The sequence below is a fragment of the Hippoglossus hippoglossus genome, chromosome 16 (assembly GCF_009819705.1).
Source record: "Hippoglossus hippoglossus isolate fHipHip1 chromosome 16, fHipHip1.pri, whole genome shotgun sequence".
In the NCBI taxonomy this organism is placed as follows: Eukaryota; Metazoa; Chordata; class Actinopteri; order Pleuronectiformes; family Pleuronectidae; genus Hippoglossus; species Hippoglossus hippoglossus.
The window spans coordinates 460,663-485,067 of record NC_047166.1 but is presented as its reverse complement, the minus strand read 5'-3'; the positions used below and the strand labels follow the sequence as shown (position 1 = coordinate 485,067).

Genomic DNA, 24,405 nt, shown 5'->3' with positions numbered 1-24,405 from the left:
AGAAAGTCCAGTAATTCCACAGATGAACTCAGAAAAGATGGAAATCAGCTGCAGTTGTTGCGCTGATGTTCAGGAGCTCCGAACACAAAACGACACAAAGCGCACCGAGGAGGCCCCCCCGCGGTTCAGCTTCACAACACGGTCAAACATAAGACCTGTTTAAGGTGACCGGTGTAAAATGAGAGAAGCAGAGAAGCTTAGTTTTCACTGAAGTCTCTTCAACACTCTTTGAATAAAGGGATTGAGGCAACGTTACACTACTTCAATATCCAGGTAAATCGGTTTCTGCAGTAGAATATCAAACTCCCTCAGTTCTACGTCCCGTTACCGTACAGCCTCAAGAACAGTAACACACATCTGTATTAACGTCATCTCAAGAAGCAGTTTAGCACCAATGTTACGTTAACATTACAGGAGCTTAACAATGTTACATAACGTTAGATAACTAAAGTAACGCTTTAATAACAGTCGACAACAATCATTCATTACTGCTGGTATCTTGCCTGGAGGCTAATTCATTAGCTGTCTGGTTAGCGGAGCTAAGCTAACAAGCCAGGTACAGAGACACCAATATCTGCTAATCACTGCTAACACCTCAAATACAGCCGAACAACAAACCATATTAATAAGATAAGAAGTCCTTTATTATAATTATAATCATCCGATATGTGAGTGAAAACTTCTCCACAGACTCGGGTCGTGTTCAGGGACGAGGATTAGCCTGTTAGCTCAGGTGAAGCCGAGCTAACAGGCTAACAGCCGGAGTGACGAGCTAACGGGTCGGGGTCACCCAGGGTCGGGGTCAGAGACACAGTGATGTCGATGTCCAGGGGAGTTTCTCCTGCAGACGGGAAACTAAAACATCGGAGGACAGAGACTCTGTGGAGACACATGTCCATAAAGACACATCTCTACGGAGAAGTCTATACAAACGCACGTCTCGGTGGTGACACTTCAACCCTAGCCCGGTTATAGTTGTACGATAAAAACATGCAGTTGAAATAAATCAGAGACGTGTTATAAATAAAAGTTTCTATTGAATTTTATTGTGTTAAATTCTCAGTTGAACATGTAAAGGAGGAAACTTCATTGCTAACCCTCATCTGTAACTAACTAATCCAACCATAACTAACCTCCTCACTTCACTCACCATCACAGTGAAGAGAAAATAATGTGATGTTTGAAATTCACTGTTTGAAAACTGAGCATGTGCAGAAAGTCACATGACATCAGAGAGTCAGCTGATCAGTTCATCGCCATGAAGGCGTCAGAGACAGTCCCACCGTCTCCATAGTAACAAGGCAGTGGTCAGAGTGGATACTATGATCCTTTAGTTCCTCGAATCATTTTCTCCATCATTGTCCACTGATCTGGAGTCACCTGAAATAAACAGAAAACAGGTCAACTTTAAAAACACGTTAAAGTTGAAAAACATGACGACATTAACCAGAAAAACAAGTAAATGTTAATTTAACTCAGGTCATTTTATTTCAAACGTCACTCGTCTGTCAGGATGGCGTTCGTCTAATGTTCTGTTTAAACAATGCGAGACATGGATCAGACGGTTACAGGGTCAGGGGAACTCACCCTGCGAAGTTCGTTAAACTCTCCGGCCATCGACACGTACTCTCCTCCATCGAACCGGATCACCTGAACACAAACATCAACTACATCCAGATGTTGGACCAGACTCAAACGGACTGGTCTACGATGAGTCTGAGCTCTGGTCTCTGAGTCAAACCCCGACAGAAACCAGTCTGAATCTTAACCTAAATCTAGATTTAAAACCAGTCTGAATCTGAACCTCATACCAATCTAAACCTTGAACTAAAACTAATCTAAATGCTGATCTGCAACCAGTCTAAGCAGTTTAAATTCTGGTTTAAGATTTTGAAAAGGGTGATCTAAACCAGTATAAACTCACAGCTCCAGACATCCAGGTCGCATAGTCGCTGCTCATGTATGCTGCCAGGTTTGCGATCTCTGCTGGTTTTCCGAGGCGACCTGTCGGGATCCGACCTATCATTGCCTTCTCAAACGCTCCTGTTGGATCCAAACGACTGAACGCCCCCTGAACACAACAACTAATTCAGAGGCTACAAAACAACACAAACCTGGAAACAAAAACATCAAACTTATAAGTACCTTGGTTCTGATTGGTCCAGGCTGGATGATGTTAAACCTGTGGCCATAGCGCCCCCACTCTGCAGCTAGAGACCTGACACACACACACGATCATTAAGGTTCAACACCCCCTCTTCCTGTTAGAGCTGTGTAGAGGTAGAAGGTCAGACTGACTTGAAGAGTGCCTCGACTCCGGCCTTCGCAGACGCACTCGGGACCACAAACCCAGAACCAGACTCAGCATAGATTGTGGTGATGGCCAGGAAAGAAGCACCTGAACAACAAGAAATACAAAGGTTCAACTTTTCTCACTCTAGCTCAGTCGATAACCTTTCTGACTCTGGATCAGCCTCTGACCTCTTTCTGACTCTGGATCAGCCTCTGACCTCTTTCTGACTCTGGATCAGCCTCTGACCTCTTTCTGACTCTGGATCAGCCTCTGACCTCTTTCTGACTCTGGATCAGCCTCTGACCTCTTTCTGACTCTGGATCAGTCTCTGACCTCTTTCTGACTCTGGATCAATCTTTAATCGTTCTGACTCTGGATCAGCCTCTGACCTCTTTCTGACTCTGGGTCAGCCTCTGACCTTTCTGACTCTGGGTCAGCCTCTGACCTCTTTCTGACTCTGGGTCAGCCTCTGACCTCTTTCTGACTCTGGATCAGTCTCTGACCTTTCTGACTCTGGATCAGCCTCTGACCTCTTTCTGACTCTGGATCAGTCTCTGACCTCTTTCTGACTCTGGATCAATCTTTAATCGTTCTGACTCTGGATCAGCCTCTGACCTCTTTCTGACTCTGGGTCAGCCTCTGACCTCTTTCTGACTCTGGGTCAGCCTCTGACCTCTTTCTGACTCTGGATCAGTCTCTGACCTCTTTCTGACTCTGGATCAGTCTCTGACCTCTTTCTGACTCTGGATCAATCTTTAATCTTTCTGACTCTGGATCAGACTCTGACCTTTCTGACTCTGGATCAGTCTCTGAACTTTCTGACTCTGAATCAGCCTCTGACCTCTTTCTGACTCTGGATCAGCCTCTGACCTCTTTCTGACTCTGGATCAGACTCTGACCTCTTTCTGACTCTGGATCAGTCTCTGAACTTTCTGACTCTGAATCAGCCTCTGACCTCTTTCTGACTCTGGATCAGCCTCTAACCTCTTTCTGACTCTGGATCAGACTCTGACCTCTTTCTGACTCTGGATCAGTCTCTGACCTCTTTCTGACTCTGGATACATCTTTAATCGTTCTGACTCTGGATCAGCCTCTAACCTCTTTCTGACTCTGGATAAATCTTTAATCGTTCTGACTCTGGATCAGCCTCTAACCTCTTTCTGACTCTGGATCAATCTTTAATCTTTCTGACTCTGGATCAGACTCTGACCTTTCTGACTCTGGATCAGTCTAACTCTGGATCAGTCTCTGACCTTTCTGACTCTGGATCAGTCTAACTCTGAATCAGCCTCTGACCTCTTTCTGACTCTGGATCAGCCTCTAACCTCTTTCTGACTCTGGATCAGTCTCTGACCTTTCTGACTCTGAATCAGCCTCTGACCTCTTTCTGACTCTGGATCAGCGTCTGACCTCTTTCTGACTCTGGATCAGCCTCTGACCTCTTTCTGACTCTGGATCAATCTTTAATCTTTCTGACTCTGGATCAGTCTCTGACCTTTCTGACTCTGGATCAGTCTCTGACCTTTCTAACTCTGGATCAGTCTAACTCTGGATCAGTCTCTGACCTTTCTGACTCTGGATCAGTCTCTGACCTTTCTAACTCTGGATCAGTCTCTGACCTTTCTGACTCTGGATCAGTCTCTTTCCTATCTCCAGAGTCACATATGCCGTCCCATTCAGGACGATGTCTGTGATGCTCTTCCAGCCGTTGGGTGAGAGACGCTCTGATGGACACACAAAGTTTCCTGCTGCATTGTTGATGATCACCTGAACCAATCAGGGCACAGAGGTTAGGTCAGAGTTCATGACATCACAGTAACGTGTGTGTGTGTGTGTGTGTGTGTGTGTGTGTGTGTGTTACATCAGGAAGTCCTGTCAGACTCTCCATCTGGTCGACACAACGAGAGACGGCCTGAGGATCTCTGACATCACACTGAACCACGTGGACCTGGGGGGGGGGGGGGGGGGGGGGGGGTTCGGACCAGATTAGACAAGTTCAGTTCAAACCAGTTCAGACCAGTTCAGACCAGTTCAGACCACTCAAGGTTCTGATTCTGTGTCAGGTTCTGGTTGGTCACCTTGTTTCCAGTCTGGCTGCTGATCTCGTCGGCCGTCTGCTGCAGAACATCCAACTTCCTGAACAACAAACGTGACGTCAGGATTTTAACAATTCATAGCAATGTAAATAAAACCATAATGGTTTGTTCTTTGCGATAAAAACTGAAGGTGAAACATTCTGCTGGTCGTCGTGAAACACTTTGATATGTCAGACGTCCTGGTGACCTCAGCTGACTCATCATAGGTTAAACAGGTGACAGGGTCAGAGAGCAGCCAATGATCTGTGAAGTGCATCAGACATTGATCTGGTGTCACTTCCTCATCTCCTCACACACACACAGGCCCCGCCCACACTCACTGAGCTCCACCCTCATCACAAGTTATTAGAACCTGAACTCACTCCAGAGTTTATGAGACAAACACACACAAAGTTAAAGTTCCTCTAAATCATAACCAGCCTGTTTACTGAGCTGGAAACATTCTGAGCCAAATGTTTAATATTTATTCAAAAGCGATTTTGTTAACAGAAGCAGAAAGTCCATTTTATTCATTGTTTTGGTTGTCTGTGGTTTATGTTTTATTTATTTTGGATATTTTAATATTTTGAATTTGAATTCAAATGTCAGAATTAAGTTCATTGCTCTTTAAAAGGGTGAACTTGCAAGATATATTCTATAATATCATCATTATATCAGTGGTTTAAAATAGTTTCACAATAATGGCAATAATAATATTTATCACAGGCAAAGTGAAATATCCTGAACTGAATCCAGACGAATCAAACAGCCCCAGTTAACAAACTATCACTAGATATGGGAACTGTCCAGAAAAGGTCCAATCTGTGTATTATTGCTGTGCTAAAGGGGCAGTGACACCTTGTGGGTGCACCTCACTGAAGAGTTAGTCTGGAGCCCTGAGGTAACTAGGTAACTAGTTGCTCTGTCAGCGACCTCTGACCTGCTGGCGATGACGCACTGAGCTCCCAGCTGGGACAGCGTGGTGGTCATTGCACGGCCGAGTCCTGTCCCGCCTCCTGTGATGAATGCCACTCTGTTGCTGAAGCTTCCTGTCGGCAACATGACGCCTTCGGCTGGAGGGAAGAACCCCGACTGAGAACCGGACTGAGAACCGGACTGAGAACCGGACTGGAGAACCGCCGAGTGGTGGAACCATACCTGGAACAGACAGAGTAGAACTGAACTTATACAGTTCCATGAGAATCAGAGGAATTAAGAAATCAATCAATCACCTGCTGTCAACACACACACACACACACACACACACACACACACACACACACACACACACACACACACACACACACACACACACACACACACACACACACACACACACACACACACACACAGCTGAACTCTCTTTTCTTGTTAACTTGAATTGATCGATCACTGATCATCGTGTGAAATGATCGATCAGACGCATCGATCGATGATCGACTGTTTCAGATGTTTTTGTTTCTCACCTTGTGAAGTGAAAGTTTCTTCGATCTCAACAAACTTGCTCTACTGACAAGCGCCGCCATTTTGTCTGAGCTGATGACCTCTGACCTGGACCCTACCAACATGGAGGCCGGGGTGGGGGGGAAGATAAAAGGTTGTTAACAATCTTTCAGCGCATGATGGCGCTGTTACTGAGAAATGTCCGCCTCCCGCCACTGAGCAACAGTGGTTCAGTCCAGAATGTGACGTAGATCACGTGATACCGTAAAACATCTAATAATCCCCCCTGTAGAAAAAAGACACCTTTATTTTCTCATTGCTCTCCACAAACAGACTTCACACGTGACGTCATCGATAGTTGATCAATTTTTGTTATCGATTATTTGCCCAGCGAGTGTCGCAATAAGCCAGATGGGACTTTTATTTTGAAAGGTTCCTGTTTTCTTGGACAGTTACGGTACCGGTCTGGTGTGGTCCGACAGCACGCGCTGCTGATCACCACCAGCTGATCGAACAGCGGCGGGAATCGAACAGTGATCATTGGCGACAGATGGAGGAACGAGTCTTCGAACCCAAACTGGTTCTGGTCTTCAGCGGGAAACGGAAGTCCGGAAAAGATTATGTGACGGACCTGATAAAGGGACGGTTAGTACTTCCGGTTTGTTTTATTAACGTTGAGCAATGATTGATTGATTGATTGATTGATTGATTGATTGATTGATTAGTGATCGATAACTAGGAAGAGACTTTCACTGACGTGTAATCACAAGGTTGGCGGTTCGATCCCGGTCTCTTCCATTCTATTTAAGAGGTCTGGTTCAGGACCAGGTCTGGTTCAGGAGAGATAGAACAGACCTCAGGTCCCATGGAGTCATCACGTGATGACGGTGGTCGCTGTGTAATGAGCTCTGGTCTCTACATGCACGTTCGAGTTCACACCATAACACCTCGCTCTGTTTGGGTGTCTGCAGTTTAGAGTCGGACATTTGCTGCGTCCTGCGTCTGTCCGGACCTCTCAAACAACAGTATGCTCAGGTGAGAACACACTCACACACACACACACTCACACACACACACACACACACACACACACACTAACTCTGACAGCATGATGCTGATGTCCTGCAGGAGCACGGACTGGACCTGGACCAGCTGCTGGGCCCTGGTCTTTATAAGGAGCAGTTTCGGGCCGATATGATTTGCTGGGGAGAAACTCGACGACGGCATGACCCTGGATTCTTCTGTCGCCTAGCAACCAGAGGAGCATGTCAACCAGTCTGGGTACTTGTGTATCCAAGCAACTCAAAATGACCAGTGCCCTCAAAAGCTTCTCTGATTGGACGGGTGGTGAGTGATGCTCTGTTCTGATTGGTCAGGTGGTGAGTGATGCGCGGCGCCTGTCAGACCTTCAGTGGTTCCTGTCAGAGTTTCCTCAACAAACTCGAAGTGTCAGAGTTCAAAGTTCAGAGGAAACCAGGAAAAAGAGGGGGTGGAGCTTCACTGCAGGTGAGACATGTCTGTCTGTCTGTGTGTGTGTGGGGGGGGGGGGGTGATTTGGACTGATTAGTTACCCGTCTGTCTCTCCACCTGTCTTTCCTTCAGATGTTGATGATGCAGAGTCAGAGTGTGGGTTGGACAGTGGCGTTGAATTTGATTGGATAATCAGCAATGAGGCTGACGCCCCCTCATTAGATGAGCAGCTGCAGCCAATCCTGAGGCTGGCTGAGGAAGCCGCTTCGTCACCAATCACTACTAATCAATAACATTGATCAGATCCGAGCAGCTGCTTCTGACGAGCGGTCTCAGTTTACTCGAGGTTTCCAGAGACGAGCGCGGTCACGTGACGGAGTCGTGGTCACGTGACGGAGTCGTGGTCACGTGACGGAGTCGTGGTCACGTGACAGTTTTTATGATGTGAACCTGCTCGGCCGTGTAGTTTGATGGAAGAACTGTCAGTTCACCGACTGTCAGCTGGTTCACACAGTGTCATCAGTGTGTGAATGTGAGGAATCGAACCAACAAAATGTGATAAATAAAATGTTTTCAAAGAAAAGTCTTTTCATTTTTTATTCCATTGTTTTAATGCAGAAATTTAATGTTTAAAGTAAAAACAGTGAAATTCTTAAGTGAACCACTTTTCCTGTAGTTTATTTAACTGATGAAAGAACCTGATGCTGAATATGACCTTTATTATTATTATGACTATCATTATAATGAAATATAAATTATGAGTTAGATAATTATAATAAACTATTATGACAATGTAATCAAATGTTCTAAAGCTTTAACATTTAAACTAAAAATAAAACACAGAGTCTCAGTTTGGATCTAAATACCAGTGACAATGTTTTAATTTATAAAATCTGGACATGATTTATTACAATGAGTAAAACAGTGACGGCACCGGATTCCAGGTTCAAACGTTTCTGGACTTTATTCATGATCAGGTCAAAGGTCACCTGTAGACAAAAGCTTAGTGCGTCTCTGATTGGCCCCTGGTAAACCACATTTGGCAGTGGAATGCCGCACTGTGATTGGCTGCCTTAAACCATTCACCCATAAACAAAATCAAAATATCATTAGCTAACAGGAAGCTAGCTCTAATCAATCATTAATTAGTTATTGTGTTATTATTATTATAAGAAAACTAATCAGAGTAACAAAAAACATTCGGACAAACAATTAGTTTCTTGTGAGTTAATTAGTTGTTAACAAGGGAATGGTTGTAAGTCACTGTTAAACTCCCTTAGTGACAAAAACATCAGCAGCTCTTGGTCTGGCCTCTCCCCTCAGTGGGGGAGGAAAAGGGAGGAAAGGGAGGGTTGAGGAGCAGGGCCAGACACTTCAAATGTGACTTAAGATTCAGAGAAGGAATCACAAAGAGGAGGAGAGGAGGAGGAGGAGACAACCTCCCTCACCCCCACCAGAAGAGGAGGAACATAAGAAGAAGGGGAGAGGGACAAACGTTTCCTGACATCCACAAAGCAGCCAGCAGACAGAGGTAAAGGGTGAGGACAGGGGCATAGGGGGAGGAATGTTTTGGCCACAGAGTTTGACCCTAACTCCTCAACATCCACCAGGGGGAGCTGAAGGAGTAACAAAGGGTCAGCAGCAGGAGGCGCTAGTATAAGGAGCTATAGGAACATTTTGGCCACTGAGTTCCCTGATGTCAATCAGAGGGAGGAGGGGAGGAGGGGGAGGTTCAGCAGGAGTTGAGTTCCTCCATAGTCTGATTCAGAGTCGCCTGAAGCTCCATGTTGGCGTTTCTGGCTGAAGTCAAAGTATCTGAAAACAGAATCAAACGGTCAAATAGGAACCAGATACTCACGGTTTCCTGTCAAATCACAAAGTCCAGGTCTGGTCCATGAAACTGCACGATTCAGTGCTTTGGGACTAACAGACCACACCCTTCTGTTTTCAGTCTTACCTTCCAGGTCATCAATGGCTTTCTCCAGTTTGGCCACTGACCGCTCGGCACACTCCGCTCTGCTCTCGGCCTGAACAAAGGAGCAGTTGACAGACAGAGCTTTAGTAACTTTGGGATGGATTGAAATATTTGTGAATATTCATAATATTTCTTTCTGACCTCTTTGAGTTTTCCACTCAAGTTCTTGATCTCCTCTTCATACCGGTCCTCTTTCTGAGAATACTGTGTGTGTGAGAGAGAGAGAGAAAGAAAGAGAGAGAGAGAGAGAGAGTCAGAGTCAACAGTTCGTCTCCAGTCCGTCCAGACTCGTCCATTACTGCAACACCAAGTCCCTCCACAAGATGCTGCTGTGGCATCACGTGTGATGACTAACACGGCCGACTGCGCTTTCTGTTGACAACTCCTTATCAAAGGGTAAGACTGTTGTCATGACAACTTTAATCCTGTCTGAGTGAAATATGAGTGAGACAAACATTAAAGTGGTGAATCTGTTAAGTGTTCTTACTGCAGATCAACTTCAGTCACATGGAGGTCAGTGGCAAACACCCGATTGTTACAGAGCAACATTACGCTCCAGTTCAGCTGGTTGACTCGTGAGTCTTATTGCATAATTAAAACTAAGGGACGTAGATAATAAGCAGGTTATGTTATGTGTGCGTAATTGTGCAGGAGGAGGTGCTGAGGCAACATCTAAAGGTGACTGGAGGTCAGGGGGAGGAGTTCCTCTGGTTTGATTGACAGCAGGTGGGAGATACCTTGTCCTCAGTTGCCTGCAGGCTCTTCAGTGATTGGTCAAAACTCCTCAACTGCTCCTCCAGCCTCCGAACATTACTGACAGACGAGTGGAGAGACAGACAGACGTGTTATTAATAAATACATATATATATATATATATACATATATATATATATATATATATATATATATATATGTGTATATATATATATATATATATATAATCTGTTGTAAACCTCTCAGCCCGCTCCGCTCTGTCTTCAGCTCGTTCCAGCTCTCCTTCCAACATCAGATGTTTACGAGCCACCTGTCAATCAAACATTACAGACACAGACCATGAGGATAGAGACACACGATCACAATTAGGCCACAGACAACAAGGGTACAGACACAGACGATGAGGGTACAGACACAGACAACAAGGGTACAGACAGATGACAAGGTTACAGACAATCTCTGACCTCTTCATATTTGCGGTCGGCCTCCTCAGCAATCTGTTTGGCTTCTCTGAGCTGAACCTCCAGATGCTCCATCTTCTCCTCGTCCTTCAGAGCTCTGTTCTCGATCACCTTCATACCTCTGAGAGACAGACGGGCGGAGACAGATGGTGTTATAGGAGGCGTGTGGTGCGGGTGTGTGGTGCGGGCGTGTTGTGCGCCTCAGACCTCTCGCTCTCGTCGGCAACCTTCTCCACCTCGTCCAGTTTATGGAGGGCAGTGGAGAGTCTCTCCTGAGCTCGGTCCAGATTCTCCTCACTCAGCTGCAGACGACGACCCAGAGCTGTCACCTCCGCCTCCGCCTGCAAGTCACACCACAGGGACACAGCCACAGTCAGCTGACCCATCAACCCTGTGTGTCTGTCAGTGTGTTATCAAAGGCTGCATGTTACCTTAGTACAGACTCATCTCCTCTAACATTCACAACATTCTTTGTTCAGATATTTGTGGCATCTGAACAAACCTGATGCACAAACACACAAGCCCACTGAGGAACGACCAAGGAACCAGCAAGGAATTGAATACCCCTTTAACCCCCCCCCCAAAAAAAACCACAACCACAATGGACTCAGCAAACCACCGACAGATGATATATTCATCCAGAGACGTAGACACACAGTGACGTAGTGACGTGGCTCTAAGGATCGAGAGCATAGACAAGCTAACTGGCTCTCAAGTAGAGATGGAACAGTGTGAACATTCACGATTGTAGTGAACAAAATGATCAGGGTCATCCGTATTATCACTGTATAGTTAAAATGTGTTGTAAATGTTCAACTATTACTGATATACAAACTATAGTAATATTATATTAACATTAAATATATATGCTCAATAAAAATGACGACTTGCATTAAGATGTCACAGTCGGGACAAAACTTCACCCACTGTCCCCCAATATGGTGACAGTTCGCTATGGCCAGAGATTACCAACAGTTCTCCTGCTGTTACAGGCCCCCCCCCTGCCTGCCGCCATCTTTTATATAAGACACAACAAATCTTGGAGCCTTGCTGACTTAGAGAGGTCGTCCTCCAACCAGAAGGTCGGTGGTTCGATCCCAGTCTTGCCCGTCTGCATGCCGAAGTGTCCTTGGGATACTGAAACCCAAACTGCCCCTCATAGAAAAACAGACTCAAATCCTCCTCAATATTCAGGTGAGAGGTGGAGCACCCGGGTGCAGCAGACAGAGACAGGAAGTGACGTAGTCACTCCTCCGTAATGTCGTGGCTCTAAGGCGGCTCTGGCACGTGGAAAAGCTAACTTGGTTCTTCATAACCCCAAACCAGCCCTAGCCCCAGGTCCACCTCGGTCAAAAAGGAGCCACTGAGCAACACCAGCGGAACCACTGAGAACCTGACAGAACCCCCGCTCCACCTGTACAGGTGTGTGTACCTCCTCTCTGCTCCTCTTCTCCTTCTCCACCTCCTTCTGCAGTCGCTCCGCCCTCTCCTCGGCATCCTCTGCCTGATCCTGCAGAACCTTGATCTTCTTCTTCACTGCATCGATGCTGTTCACTCCTCCTCCGCTCATCTTCTTCTTCTACTGCACAAATAACAGACGCCCTTTATCTTCACGCATCATTGGTTCCAACATCTAATCACAACTACACTGGATTCATACATTTTATATGTGTGATATATTTGTGTGTTGATCCTCGGTTGCTGTAGTAATCATTTTAGTTATATTGAGACCAAACATCTGAGGCTTTCGCATTTTAAGGTTTTTGTTCAGTGAAGTGAAATAACTTTAGTTATTGATTAGTCTTTAATAAAGAAAAATGAACTGAAACGATTTTTAGCATCGGTTCAATTTTCTGCATCGTGTTGAAAACGAGTGAAATTCTCGTACGTTTTCTTTTGTTTGATGACATCACGTTAATCAATAAAATCAGCTGCTGGTTATTTTACTCCGAGTCCAGTTCACATGAAATTTGAACTTTATTTGAAACGTAGAGGATCTTATGTGACAACAGGTGCGTTCGACCTTAAGCAGTTCTGAGCAGCGCTGACTTACCGTGATGCATGCTGGTTAGAAATTGTGACGTGACCCTAAAACATGGCGTGAGCGAGCCAGCTGCAGTGAGCCTGTGGGTGCGGTTCGATCCCCCAGTAGTGCACTGTGAAGTGGACTGCACGGGGTCAGCCATCTTATGTGAGATTCCATCAAAATTGTGCAATCATGCACAATTTAAAAAGGGAACTGGAAACTGTGCAGAGAGGAACTGAACAACAGTTCATCAGTTCGCCGGAAGTTGACGAGAGAAAATATATATATATACACACTCTTTGATGTTATTCACGTGTGCCTTATTATTACCGAACATTTCTAATGTGGTGATAACTTAAGCAGAAAAAAGACCTAGGTTCATTTCTGAATGGTTGATCTCCTAACTGTTAGTCTGTGAGTTTAAACTGTGGTTTTAAGTTCTAGGTTCACTTCGTTGTTTGTGCACGAGGATTTGAAAAAACATCTGTTTCATCTGCAACAAAAGATCAAGTGAAGTCGGTCTGTACTGCAGCCACCGACAGATGACGTCAGAGGATCGAGTCCGACAGTCGAAATGAAATGAAATTAAACACTAGAGGTTTATTTAACAATCAGCTTCTACTGACGTCATCAATAATCGATCGACTGGGGGATGATGACTCATCGTGTAGAGAAAAGTGATGATATTGTTTGAGTTAAATAAAGTGATCGATGATTATTGATTATTTGGTGGCATGTTGTTGATCAGCAGTTAGCACGTTAGCTACTGCTGCTAAACGCGGACCAACGCCCTGTTAGCCTGTTAGCATGTTAGCAGAGTGCAGAGCGAGCAGGGACCATGTGAGCTGTGTGGTGTTTGTCACCTGTTCGAGTCCCCTGAAGAAACCACACCTGAGCCCGTCACTGACCGGTTAGCAGCAGGTTAGCTGTTAGCAGCAGGTTAGCTGGTAGCAGCAGGCTAGCGGCTGAAAGTGGCTAACGGTGCAAAGCTGCTGTCTCACTTTAAGTTTTATAAACCGAACCGGCTCACAGAGTCTGGCCTCCCCGTCTGCGTGTCCTGGTCCTGGTCCTGCTCCTGCTCCTGCTCCTGCTCCTGCTCTTGGTCCTGCTCCTGCTCCTGCTCTTAGTGCTGGTGCTGGTCCTGGTCCTGGTGCTGGTCTACACTGTTTCCTGGTCCAGCCAACTCCCAACTTACCCCTCTTCCGGGTTAAATTCCCTCTACAGGATGTGACGTAGACACGCAGGTTTTGAAAATAAAAGTAGTTTCGAGTGAAATCCGAAGTTTAACTTCATGAATTTAATCACGAATAGATTCGATTTCTACTTTGATTAAAATAGAAACATATAAAACCCTGTAACCATGACAACTACAACCACACACTATGATAAGGACCCACGTGTTTAATGTTTAAACCTTCATCTCTCACAGTTCTAATAAACATCAATACATTCATTTAGATGCGTCGCATCACTGATGATAATCAATAATTCATGAACGATCATAAACACAGTTTAAAAACAGATCAATTGTTTTGATAGAATAACTATGGAGCAGAATAGAGTAAGTAGACAGTTGAATAAATAAACATCCAACTTAAAGATTAAGCCTTTTATGATTTAATATCCAGAAATAAAACGACAGACGTTTTCCAGCTGATTAGATTTATAAAGAACACACAGAGTCAGAGCATGAAAATAATAATGTTACAGAAAACATTTACATTTTTATCATCAAATCTTTTTACACAAACGTCACTTTACAGACGTTAAACATGAAAATAAGAAGCGGCTGCATTTGAGGAATTTGCTACAAATTTAATGAGCTCAGTCTGAGTTTCAAACTGCTGCCCAACATCTCAGCCTCAATATTAAATCAATATTCATAATAATCATCAATATTACAGCATCATCACACATGTAACGTTCTGAAGAACAGAAACTGTTAGAAAAATAAAAACAGGTTTTTCTTTTTGGAAAATCATCAAACTGATAAAGTTCAGTTTTTTTCTCTTCTGTTAAACTCGTGAATGAGTCAAGTTAGAAAATGATAAACAGCAGCGCCACCTGCAGGTAGATCGCATGATAAAAACACACCTGAAATGTTTTTTACAGTTAAAAGATGATGAATCTGTTCGATAAATATCAAGGAGATTCACGTTTGATCAGTTTTATAACTGATCAGTCATTTTTTTGCATCATGTGACTGATTCAACTTCATCTTGTTCTTCATCAAGATTTTAACTTCAAACTTCAGCTTCATCATCATTATCTTCATCAGTGTTCCTTTTAAAACACTGAATCATCATATCATCCAACATCGAACAAACTCAGAGCCAGGACAGTGTCATGGCAACAGTGTCCGTGGCGACACAATCCAATAAGTTTGTAGTTGATCTGGTTCTGACTCTAACGTTTCTACAAACAAACATGATCAATAACAGCATTAAATAAACGGATTGGTTCGTCCAACCGACCAATCAGAAAGACCGAATCTGTAAAGGTTCTATACAAGTGACAAATCCAGGCTAACATGCTAACATGCTAACAGCTTCAGTCATATAATAAACAGCTTCTGACTCAGATTCAGAGACTCAGACTCAGAGACTCAGACTCAAAGACTCATAAATTGGCAGCAGCAGGATTTAACCCTCTGAAGATTCAGGACAGAAATGTAAAGACTCAATGGATCGGTGTGGCCCCGCCTTCTTTCATAACCTCCACTGGAGCATATGTGGGAGGGGCTCCAGCTCACGTGATGATGTAAACAGGTCACATGATTTTCCTTCATGAACATTCAGGAAAAAAACAACAGCGTCTTTGAAACAGGAAATTATGTCATTATCAGCTGGTGACATCATAGCGACATCAGCAGAGTTCCTGAGGTCAGAGGTCAGGTCCTTAACTTGGCTCTGCTCCACACTCGCTCTCCTCGGGAATATCCTGCAGGTCTGAGAGGTCAGAGGTCAAAGGTCACCATGGGAACCAACCATACAGCGCACTGATAATAATAAACGATAGCTAATATATTAATTTAACAAACAAAACACTGATCAATTCGTCCTGTAGATCAGATACCGACCTCTTGGGCTGTCAGAGCGAGGGGAGATCATCATTTCCTCCTCCTTCTCCTCCTTTCTCTCCTTGCAGCCATCTATTTGATCAACTAGATTCGGACTGGCCAATGGGACAATTGGGCGGGGCTCCAGTTCCCTGCTGCCACGCCTCTTGCTCACCTGTTGACAGAGGCACCTGAGATTAGCTTAGTTTAGCTTCATTTACGTCAGATTATCAGATTCTCAGTTTAACCTACCGCTTCCTCCTTGATCACAGCACTGATTTCTCCATTGCCCCTCCTCCTGCTGGCTCGTTCCACCTTCTCCTTCTCAGGCTCCTCCTCCCTCAGACGGAGGCGTGTCACTTCCTGCTGCAGGCGGTCTACCTGTTGCCGTAGCAACATTGACTCCCCACTGGCGTCCAATCCTGTGTCACGCGAAATAGAACGACGGAGGATGGGACCAGAACCAGGACCAGAGGTGGAGCCTTGGGTGGAGGGGGCGGGACCTGCTCTGACTGACAGCTCCAGGATTGAGTCTTGACAAATCACAGCAGCCTGGGGGTGGAGTCAGTGAGCAATTAACTATTACATCATCATTACATGAGTAACTGACATGTAAATGATCAATGTTCAATAACAACAACAATAAGCATAAAGATAACTCACCTGCAGGGCGTGAAGCTGGAGGCTCAGGTTGACCAATCGCTGACGGGCTTCCTGTGAAGACGAGTCAGCTGTTATAAACTTGTTATGTTAACTAACTAATGTTAGTTCATTTATGTACACACTTATTTCCCACAAAACCGCATCACAGCCAGATTGAAGCCAGAACACAGCCGGCTCACAGCCGGATCACGGCAGGAGATTTTCCTGAGTATCAAGGTTTCAGTCATTTTATTCTACTTGGTTTCTGAAGGGAGACGATGGAACAAACATGAGGAAACTCTGGTTGTTGATGAAGCATCTTCTTTGACCACAGTGAAAACATCTCATCAACAGGAAGCTCGGACCTCTGACCTCTCGGAACAAAGCCTCCGCAGACCTTCACAAATATGATGTTTAGTGTTGTTTTCTCCTAAAGTCACATGAGCTCAGTCTTTACTGGTTGTGTGTTACCGATGACAACAGACTGTTAGTTGTGTTTAACCTGTGTGTGTCAGTCTGGGTCAAAGTGCATCACTCTGATAAACGTGTTGAGAGTTTTGCTGAATGTGTGATTCAGATTTGTGTCCAACCAGATGAACTGTGTGTAAAGTTTTGTCGACTGTGTGATTGATTGGATAAGGTTTTGCCAGTTGACAGTTTTGAATGGGGTTTAGTGTTTTAGCATTGCAGAAGAACTGTAACTTTGTATTTGCCAACAGAACTTTAACCATCTTTAAGAGTTTAATGTACTTATTATTCTTTATTAAACAAGGACAAACAACGGCCACATGGATTTCTGTGTCACATGATCCAGGAGTGATGAGTTTTACCTTGTTTACGGTTTGTTCCTGCAGCTGGTTCCCGTTTCTGTCCTGAGAGACAAAAACAGAAAATAAACTTCCTGTTCAAAATGTATACTAAATCACATGGTACCGTTACTATGGCAACAGACTGGTTAGAATCCGAAGGAGAATCCACATGTTTGTTTACCTGTGACGAGGTCTCGTTCAGGTCAAACGAGCCGTTCAGAGAACCAGAGTCCCCGTCTGAGACACAGGTGAAAGGCAGTGTCATCACTCAAACACTAGATGGCAGCACCAGTATTCACAGACAATTTGAACTGTCACAAAGCTTTGGTATTTAAATCTGATGATGTTATGATTCAGGTGATGATGAAGATCTTTGTCATCAACTGCTCAAATACAATTATTATTATTGTTAATTATTGTTTTTGTACAGTGATTCATTTCAAACAGCAGGTTATAAATTTCATTTACTGTGAAGTCTCCGGTTGCCGTTGGTTACAGTCGATCTCTGCGTGTTGGAGTCGAACAGCAACTTCGCCAGTTTGTCCACTGAAAACAAGAAACAGGTTCGATTCCCACGTCGTCAAATCAAACTAATTCAAAAGACATCAAAGCAAACAGAGCGGCACCTTCAGCGATGGTGGCCACGAGGAGCAGCTCGGCCTGAGGAGCGTGAGGAGTGTCGGCCCTGAAGAGGTTCCTGCAGAACAACGAGCTGGAGGAGGTCTTGGTTGAGGAGGTGCTCACCTCCAAACCTCCTTCTTCTTCTTCTGCTCCTCCTCTTCCTGTCGCCTCCACCAGGTCAGAAAATAGAGTGACACGCTCCTGCAGTAGCTCCAGCACCTCCCTGTCCTTCTGCTGGATATCAGCTGAGAAAAGGAGAGGAGGAGGAAAAAAACACAATGATCCCTTGTTTTGTGAGACAGAGCAGAGGTGCAGTAGGAGGAGGAGGTGCAGTAGGAGGAGGAGGTGCAGTAGGGGGAGGAGGTGCAGTAGGAGGAGGAGGTGCAGTAGGGGGAGGAGGTGCAGTAGGAGGAGGAGGTGCCGTAAGGGGAGGAGGTGCAGTAGGAGGAGGTGCCGTAAGGGGAGGAGGTGCAGTAGGAGGAGGAGGTGCAGTAGGGGGAGGAGGTGCAGTAGGGGGAGGAGGTACAGTAGGAGGAGGTGCCGTAAGGGGAGGAGGTGCAGTAGGAGGAGGTGCCGTAAGGGGAGGAGGTGCAGTAGGGGGAAGAGGTGCAGTAGGGGGAGGAGGTGCAGTAGGGGGAGGAGGTGCAGTAGGAGGAGGAGGTGCAGTAGGGGGAGGAGGTGCAGTAGGGGGAGGAGGTGCAGTAGGAGGAGGAGGTGCAGTAGGGGGAGGAGGTGCAGTAGGAGGAAGAGGTGCAGTAGGAGGAGGAGGTGCAGTAGGAGGAGGAGGTGCAGTAGGAGGAAGATGTGCAGTAGGAGGAGGTGCCGTAAGGGGAGGAGGTGCAGTAGGGGGAGGAGGTGCAGTAGGGGGAGGAGGTGAAGGAGGAGGAGGTGCAGTAGAAGGAGGTGCCGTAGGAGGAGGAGGTGCAGTAGGGGGAGGAGGTGCAGTAGGGGGAGGAGGTGCAGTACCTCTGATTCTCCTCAGTAAAGCTTTGTCTTCAGTCTCAATGAGAGGAAACTCATCTCTGGACGGACAACTGAAAAAAAAAACATGATTCAGTGAAGTACTGACCTGAGAGCAGTACTACAGTGTTACAGTACTGACCTACTGAATGCAGTACTGACCTGAGAGCAGTACTACAGTGTTACAGTACTGACCTACTGAATGCAGTACTGACCTGAGAGCAGTACTACAGTGTTACAGTACTGACCTACTGAATGCAGTACTGACCTGAGAGCAGTACTACAGTGTTACAGTACTGACCTACTGAATGCAGTACTGACCTGAGAGCAGTACTACAGTGTTACAGTACTGACCTACTGAATGCAGTACTGACCTGAGAGCAGCCTGCTGGATCCACATCATCCAGGTGCGGCGGCCCTCTTTGGAGGAAGCGTGCAGTTCATACATCGCTGGAGGGGTGGAGTCACTGATCAGGTACATCCCTCGCTCCTGACTGGCTATGTCTCTGACAATCAGGTTAGTCAGAGACACAACTGGAGACTTATCCTGAGACAGACAGGTCAGACAAACAGGTAAGACAGACAGGTGAGACTGTGGTTCAGGGGGTTCAGGGGGTTCAAGTGGTTGAAGTGGTTGAGGGTATCTGGTCTTGTTAGACCCCTCAGAGACTCTGTGGTTTTTCCAGGCTCAGAGGGGGGGGACCTCTGTGGGCGTGTAGAGGGCGGGGCATGAGGCTGATCCATGTTTCCAAGTGGACGTCTAAAGGGAACATTCAGGTGTGTGCGTGCACGGTTTTATAATAATTTTTGCCGATGGAGGAGCAGGGACATGAGGTCGTACAGGTGTGACCATGTGTGACCAGGTATGACAAGGGAGAACCAGGTGTGAACAGGTAGGACCAGGTGTGAACAGGTAGGACCAGGTGTGAACAGGTAGGACCAGGTGTGAACAGGGATAACCAGGTGTGACCATGTGTGACCATGTGTGACCATGTGTGATCAGGGAGGACCAGGGAGAACCAGGTGTGACCAGGTAGGACCAGGTGTGACCAGGTGTGACCAGGTAGGACCAGGTGTGACCAGGTAGGACCAGGTGTGATCAGGGAGAACCAGGTATGACCAGGTGTGATCAGGGAGAACCAGGTATGACCAGGTGTGATCAGGGAGAACCAGGTGTGACCAGGTAGGACCAGGTGTGATCAGGGAGAACCAGGTATGACCAGGTGTGATCAGGGAGAACCAGGTATGACCAGGTGTGATCAGGGAGAACCAGGTGTGACCAGGTAGGACCAGGTGTGATCAGGGAGAACCAGGTGTGACCAGGTAGGACCAGGTGTGACCAGGTAGGACCAGGTGTGATCAGGGAGAACCAGGTGTGATCAGGGAGAACCAGGTGTGACCAGGTAGGACCAGGTGTGATCAGGTAGGACCAGGTAGGACCAGGTGTGATCAGGGAGAACCAGGTGTGACCAGGTAGGACCAGGTGTGATCAGGGAGAACCAGGTGTGACCAGGTGTGACTCACCAGTGATGCAAAGGTGAATTTCTGATCTTTGTCCTGAAGGAAAACCAGGATGTCTGACATCAGCAGCACCTGCACATCTGGACAAAAACACAAGGGCTGGTGAGCAGATGTAAGCTCCACCCACAGTTATAGCGTTGAACAGGTAAACTGGCGATACTACCTTTCATTCTGGAGCCCTGGACCTTCCAGAGGAGAGACCCCTCATGAAGGAGCCTCCTCCTCAGTAGCTCTCCTCCTCTGAACACTCCTCCTCCGTGGACCTCGGCCTGAGCCCTCCGGTCCAGACGGGCCTGGATCTCCTGCAGCCTCCTGGTTCGGTCCAGCTCCAGAACCTCCTGATCCACCGAGCTGATAAGACCTTTCAGGAGCTGCAGTGCCTTGCTCAAAGCCTGCACCTCCTCCTCACTGCCTAGAGGTCACAGAGACATGGTGACATCAGAGGTCAGAGGTCAAAGGCTAGTAGAGGTTTTCAGCCGTTAGTAGAGGTCAGAGTTAAGATAAGATAAGACTGGATAAGGTGAGATAGGATAAGATAAGGTAATAATAATAATATTTATATACAGTGTGAACAGAAGACTTATGGACTTATCCACAGTTCATTGAGTTGAGTTGTGTGTGAGCTCGAGCTGCAGGAAGGAACGAGCTGTGATACGTCTCCTTCAGCTGCTGGGATGTCCTGCAGGGGGCAGCACTGGTTCCCCTCTGGACCATCACCTCCACTGGGTCGAGGGCGGGGTCCCAGTCCGTCCCGTCTCTTTAAGTCAGCAGATGCTGCTGCCAGCGGACTCACAGTAGGTGCTCAGGAGCGCCCCCTGCAGTCCCCTCAGCACTCTGCTCTGACCCTTCTTATAAAGTGATGAGTGCGGTTTATTGTTGCACCAGGTTCTCACGAGACGCCACATGTCACCTACCTTTAGTGTTGTCGAGGATTCGCTGGATGAGGACGGGGTACTTGGTGATTCGTTGTGTCACCAGCAGGATGCACTCCTGGACGCCATGACGACGCAGCAGAGGACCACGACAGACACGCTGAGCATTTTGGAGCAAAAGAGATAAACCACTTTAAACCAGTTTAAACCCAAAGGTAAAATAGGTGCAAACCCTGGAGACTGAAACAGGATCATTTCAGCAGCAGGTTCAAAGGGGGTCAAAGTGAACCTGAGTCCAAATTAGTTCATTCAAGCTTAATTCAGGGAAACAAAACTAAATACAGTTAACACAGGTCCAAGACTCAAAAAGACTCAACTAAACCAGACTGGTAAAGACTCTTTGATTCAGGACTGACACCAGATCTGGTTCAGTCTAAACAGGAAGAAAGAGTCTCATTAAAATCTGTAAAACCACCAGATCAAATTCAGTAGAACCAGGTTCCTGTCTAAACCTGTTCCCAGTGATTCAGTCCAGGACCAGATCCAGGTCCAGGTCTTATCCTCACCCTGACCAACTGCTGCAGTCTTCGGTCTCGGGCAAAAACTTCTTTGTAGAGTTTCACAGCTTTCGGGTGTCGACTGCAGAACTCGGAGTAAAGTTTCTTCATGTCGTCTGCACATGCACCTGAAAACTGCACACACACACACACACACACACACACACACACACACACACACACACACACACACACACACACACACACACACACACACACACACACACACACACACACACACACACACACACACACACACAATTACATCATAGAATGTACACATTTTAAAAACAGGAATCGTTGAATCTGACGACCTCTGACCCTCAGTCACCTGTGATGTCATACCTGTCTGAGCAGCAGGTCTCCGATGCTGCGGACAGTGAAGTTGCTGGAGCTGCCCTCCACCAGTCCCTCCTTCCTCCTGGTCAGGAGCTCGGACAGGAAGTTGGAGTGGAGCTCCAGCATCTGGTCCAGACAGGGGAAGATGGTGTGAACCACACCGGCCTCCAGCATCACCTCTTCCTGCATCCCCCGCCGGTACACGCCCTCCATGATCCGCAACGTCCGCACGTGGTGAAACTCCGTCTGGATTAGCTCTGAGAGGCAGACCATAATCTGGTTAATCCTGATGCCATCGTCATGGTAACAGACACACAGAGGAATCTCCATGACAACAGTCACTCCGTCCTGATGACATTGAAAACGCTAAAACACAGACAAATATATACACACATATACATATATATATATATATATATAAATATATGTTGGTACCGTAGATGACGTCCTGCTGTTTGATGAGGTCTTTGTGAAGCGTCTGCAGGAACTTTGGTTCGACAGCGCGACTCCAACTGTCGGCCTGGATACAGCTGCCCTCAACCTGCAGCTCCTCCAGCAGGGGGCTCCACCACCATTCACCTGCAAACAATACACATATAACAAACACACAGAGGTCCCACTGTGTTTCCCACAATGCATCATGATAAATAGAGTCCAACCGATGGTCACTAACTGAGCAATATCTCCTGTCATGCATTGTGCTCGCGACAGAGAGACGAGAGGAGTGAGGGCGGCCGACCCGTCGTATAAATGTAAATACGAGTCCAACGTTATCCTGCGACAATGACGTCATTACCCATGACAATGAATATTGTCCATAAGCGTTTTTTTCTTTTCCTGATGAGCTCACTATATAGTTTTTCTATATAGAAGTCACTATAGTCACTCTATACGAGCCAATCAGCTGCAGGCTTCCCAGAGGGACATGTGATCAGTAGCAGTGATTGACAGATGATTGATACACGTGATCAATAACTGTGGTTGACTGACCTTCGTCAGTAAGCGACTCCATCGACAAAGTTCTGCTCCTGAAGTTTAAAGACTCGGTCGACTGAGAGAGAATCTTCCTGAGACCTGTAGATTCCTCCAGACCGCTGAGAGACAGACAGGTCAGAGAGACACACAGGTGAGAGAGAGAGAGGTGAGAGAGAGAGACAGGTGAGAGAGACAGACAGGTGAGAGAGAGAGAGGTGAGAGAGACAGACAGGTCAGAGAGAGAGGTGAGAGAGACAGACAGGTGAGAGAGAGAGAGGTGAGACAGGCAGGTCAGAGAGAGAGGTGAGAGAGACAGACAGGTGAGAGAGAGACAGGTTAGAGAGACACACAGGTGAGAGAGAGAGAGGTGAGAGACAGACAGGTCAGAGAGACACACAGGTGAGAGAGAGAGAGGTGAGAGAGAGAGACAGGTGAGAGAGACAGACAGGTGAGAGAGAGAGAGGTGAGAGAGACAGGTGAGAGAGAGAGAGGTGAGACAGGCAGGTCAGAGAGAGAGGTGAGAGAGACAGACAGGTGAGAGAGAGACAGGTTAGAGAGACAGACAGGTCAGAGAGAGAGACAGGTGAGAGAGACAGACAGGTCAGAGAGAGACAGGTCAGAGAGACAGGTCAGAGAGACAGGTCAGAGAGAGACAGGTCAGAGAGACAGACAGGTGAGAGAGACAGACAGGTGAGAGAGAGACAGGTCAGAGAGACAGGTCAGAGAGACAGGTCAGAGAGAGACAGGTCAGAGAGACAGGTCAGAGAGACAGAGGTGAGATTATTATTTGTTGTTTCACAGGAAGCCTCTTGATAAAACTATTACAATAAAAGAATCATGAATAAAAAAGGTATAAAAAAACCAAATTTCTAAATAAAATGACAAAAGATAAAATAATAAAATGTGTTTATTTTCAGCTGATGAGTAGTAAATAGTTCTGGACTGTTGCCATAGCGATCAGATGTGTTTGTTCAGTCTCACCCTGCGATGTTATTGGTGGAGACGCTCTTAGCGAGTGAGAGTCCAGAGCGAACTCGTCTGGAGCCGAGCAGCGACTGACGAAGACTGTCGGACGGATAGATGGCCGAGCTCGGACGCTCCTTCATCATGGGAGCTGAAGATGAAGAGAAGAAGAAATAAAGCTTGTTCTTCTTTCCCATGATGCAACTGGTCTGCCACTGTGTCAGACTGACAGGCTGACAGACAGACAGGTAGACTCACTTTTGGTCCGGAGGGCGACGCTCTGCAGAGCTGAACTGTTCCTGACCATCGACAGCTTCTGTTGCTGTGAGAGAGACAGACAGGTGCCCGAAGAAGGCAGACAGGTCATCAGAGAAGACAGACAGATAGACAGACAGACAGGTGATCAGTGCAGACAGACAGGTCATCAGAGAAGACAGACAGGTCATCAGAGAAGACAGACAGACAGACAGGTGATCAGTGCAGACAGACAGGTCATCAGAGAAGACAGACAGATAGACAGACAGACAGGTGATCAGACAGGTCTCACCTTCTGTTTCATCTTGGCACAGTTGGCCAAACTGTCTCTGCAGCGGTTGTGAATGGTGACATTGCAGGCTGAGAGACAGACAGG

General features: G+C 46.5%; 4 protein-coding genes and 1 long non-coding RNA gene across 12 annotated transcripts in view; 3 read left to right on the top strand and 2 right to left on the bottom strand.

Annotated features, from left to right (window-relative positions):
• tg (thyroglobulin) overlaps positions 1-13,599 on the top strand; it is a 49,688-nt gene extending 36,089 nt beyond the window's left edge. The window contains exon 43 of the mRNA XM_034610727.1: positions 13,530-13,599. Within this exon, the coding sequence (XP_034466618.1) occupies positions 13,530-13,584 (55 nt within the window). The 3' untranslated portion in view covers positions 13,585-13,599. The remainder of the gene's footprint in view (positions 1-13,529) is intronic.
• On the bottom strand, positions 1,028-13,642 carry LOC117776636 (tropomyosin alpha-3 chain-like). Of its 7 annotated transcripts, XM_034610759.1 has the most exons (18): positions 13,321-13,642; positions 11,864-12,013; positions 10,639-10,772; positions 10,435-10,552; positions 10,210-10,280; positions 9,994-10,069; positions 9,398-9,460; positions 9,239-9,308; positions 5,835-5,899; positions 5,309-5,526; positions 4,372-4,429; positions 4,155-4,241; positions 3,913-4,060; positions 2,299-2,398; positions 2,146-2,218; positions 1,925-2,071; positions 1,588-1,650; positions 1,028-1,380 (listed from the first exon to the last, which is right to left on the bottom strand). In XM_034610759.1, the coding sequence occupies exons 2-18, from the start codon at positions 11,999-12,001 to the stop codon at positions 1,321-1,323; spliced, it is 1,689 nt and encodes a 562-aa protein (XP_034466650.1). In that variant the 5' UTR covers positions 12,002-12,013; positions 13,321-13,642; the 3' UTR covers positions 1,028-1,320. The 7 variants fall into 7 exon arrangements, with proteins under 7 accessions (XP_034466650.1, XP_034466644.1, XP_034466647.1 ...); XM_034610753.1 differs by lacking the exons at positions 1,028-1,380; positions 1,588-1,650; positions 1,925-2,071; ... (5 more) ...; positions 5,309-5,526; positions 5,835-5,899 and adding an exon at positions 8,133-9,096; XM_034610756.1 differs by lacking the exons at positions 1,028-1,380; positions 1,588-1,650; positions 1,925-2,071; ... (5 more) ...; positions 5,309-5,526; positions 5,835-5,899 and adding an exon at positions 8,133-9,096 and having other exon boundaries at positions 11,864-12,010; positions 13,459-13,637.
• On the top strand, positions 6,192-7,768 carry pmvk (phosphomevalonate kinase). The gene is made up of 7 exons (XM_034610763.1): positions 6,192-6,456; positions 6,783-6,846; positions 6,940-7,092; positions 7,188-7,317; positions 7,414-7,592; positions 7,626-7,656; positions 7,712-7,768. Exons 1-5 carry the CDS (start codon positions 6,362-6,364, stop codon positions 7,572-7,574), a joined length of 603 nt encoding a protein of 200 aa, XP_034466654.1. The 5' UTR covers positions 6,192-6,361; the 3' UTR covers positions 7,575-7,592; positions 7,626-7,656; positions 7,712-7,768.
• A 460-nt stretch (positions 13,643-14,102) lies between the features above and the next one.
• Positions 14,103-24,405, bottom strand: part of arhgef2 (rho/rac guanine nucleotide exchange factor (GEF) 2) — a 17,286-nt gene continuing 6,983 nt past the window's right edge. The window contains exons 3-22 of one of the 2 annotated variants that reach the window (XM_034610737.1): positions 24,322-24,389; positions 24,033-24,096; positions 23,793-23,925; positions 22,827-22,930; positions 22,272-22,415; positions 21,843-22,093; positions 21,507-21,632; positions 20,983-21,100; positions 20,232-20,480; positions 20,072-20,148; positions 18,922-19,094; positions 18,554-18,621; positions 17,593-17,832; positions 17,435-17,512; positions 17,148-17,203; positions 16,988-17,029; positions 16,179-16,229; positions 15,768-16,067; positions 15,537-15,690; positions 14,103-15,405 (exon numbers count right to left, since the gene is read on the bottom strand). In XM_034610737.1, the coding sequence (XP_034466628.1) occupies positions 15,356-15,405; positions 15,537-15,690; positions 15,768-16,067; positions 16,179-16,229; positions 16,988-17,029; positions 17,148-17,203; positions 17,435-17,512; positions 17,593-17,832; positions 18,554-18,621; positions 18,922-19,094; positions 20,072-20,148; positions 20,232-20,480; positions 20,983-21,100; positions 21,507-21,632; positions 21,843-22,093; positions 22,272-22,415; positions 22,827-22,930; positions 23,793-23,925; positions 24,033-24,096; positions 24,322-24,389 (2,546 nt within the window). In that variant the 3' untranslated portion in view covers positions 14,103-15,355. Of the gene's footprint in view, positions 15,406-15,536; positions 15,691-15,767; positions 16,068-16,178; positions 16,230-16,905; positions 16,928-16,970; positions 17,030-17,147; positions 17,204-17,434; positions 17,513-17,592; positions 17,833-18,553; positions 18,622-18,921; positions 19,095-20,071; positions 20,149-20,231; positions 20,481-20,982; positions 21,101-21,506; positions 21,633-21,842; positions 22,094-22,271; positions 22,416-22,826; positions 22,931-23,792; positions 23,926-24,032; positions 24,097-24,321; positions 24,390-24,405 lie in introns of those variants that run through there. The other variant, XM_034610738.1, reaches the window with a different exon arrangement.
• LOC117776642 lies at positions 19,164-20,144 on the top strand. Its single transcript, XR_004616468.1, has 3 exons — positions 19,164-19,410; positions 19,561-19,590; positions 20,051-20,144. It is a non-coding gene; the product is annotated as an uncharacterized LOC117776642 (long non-coding RNA).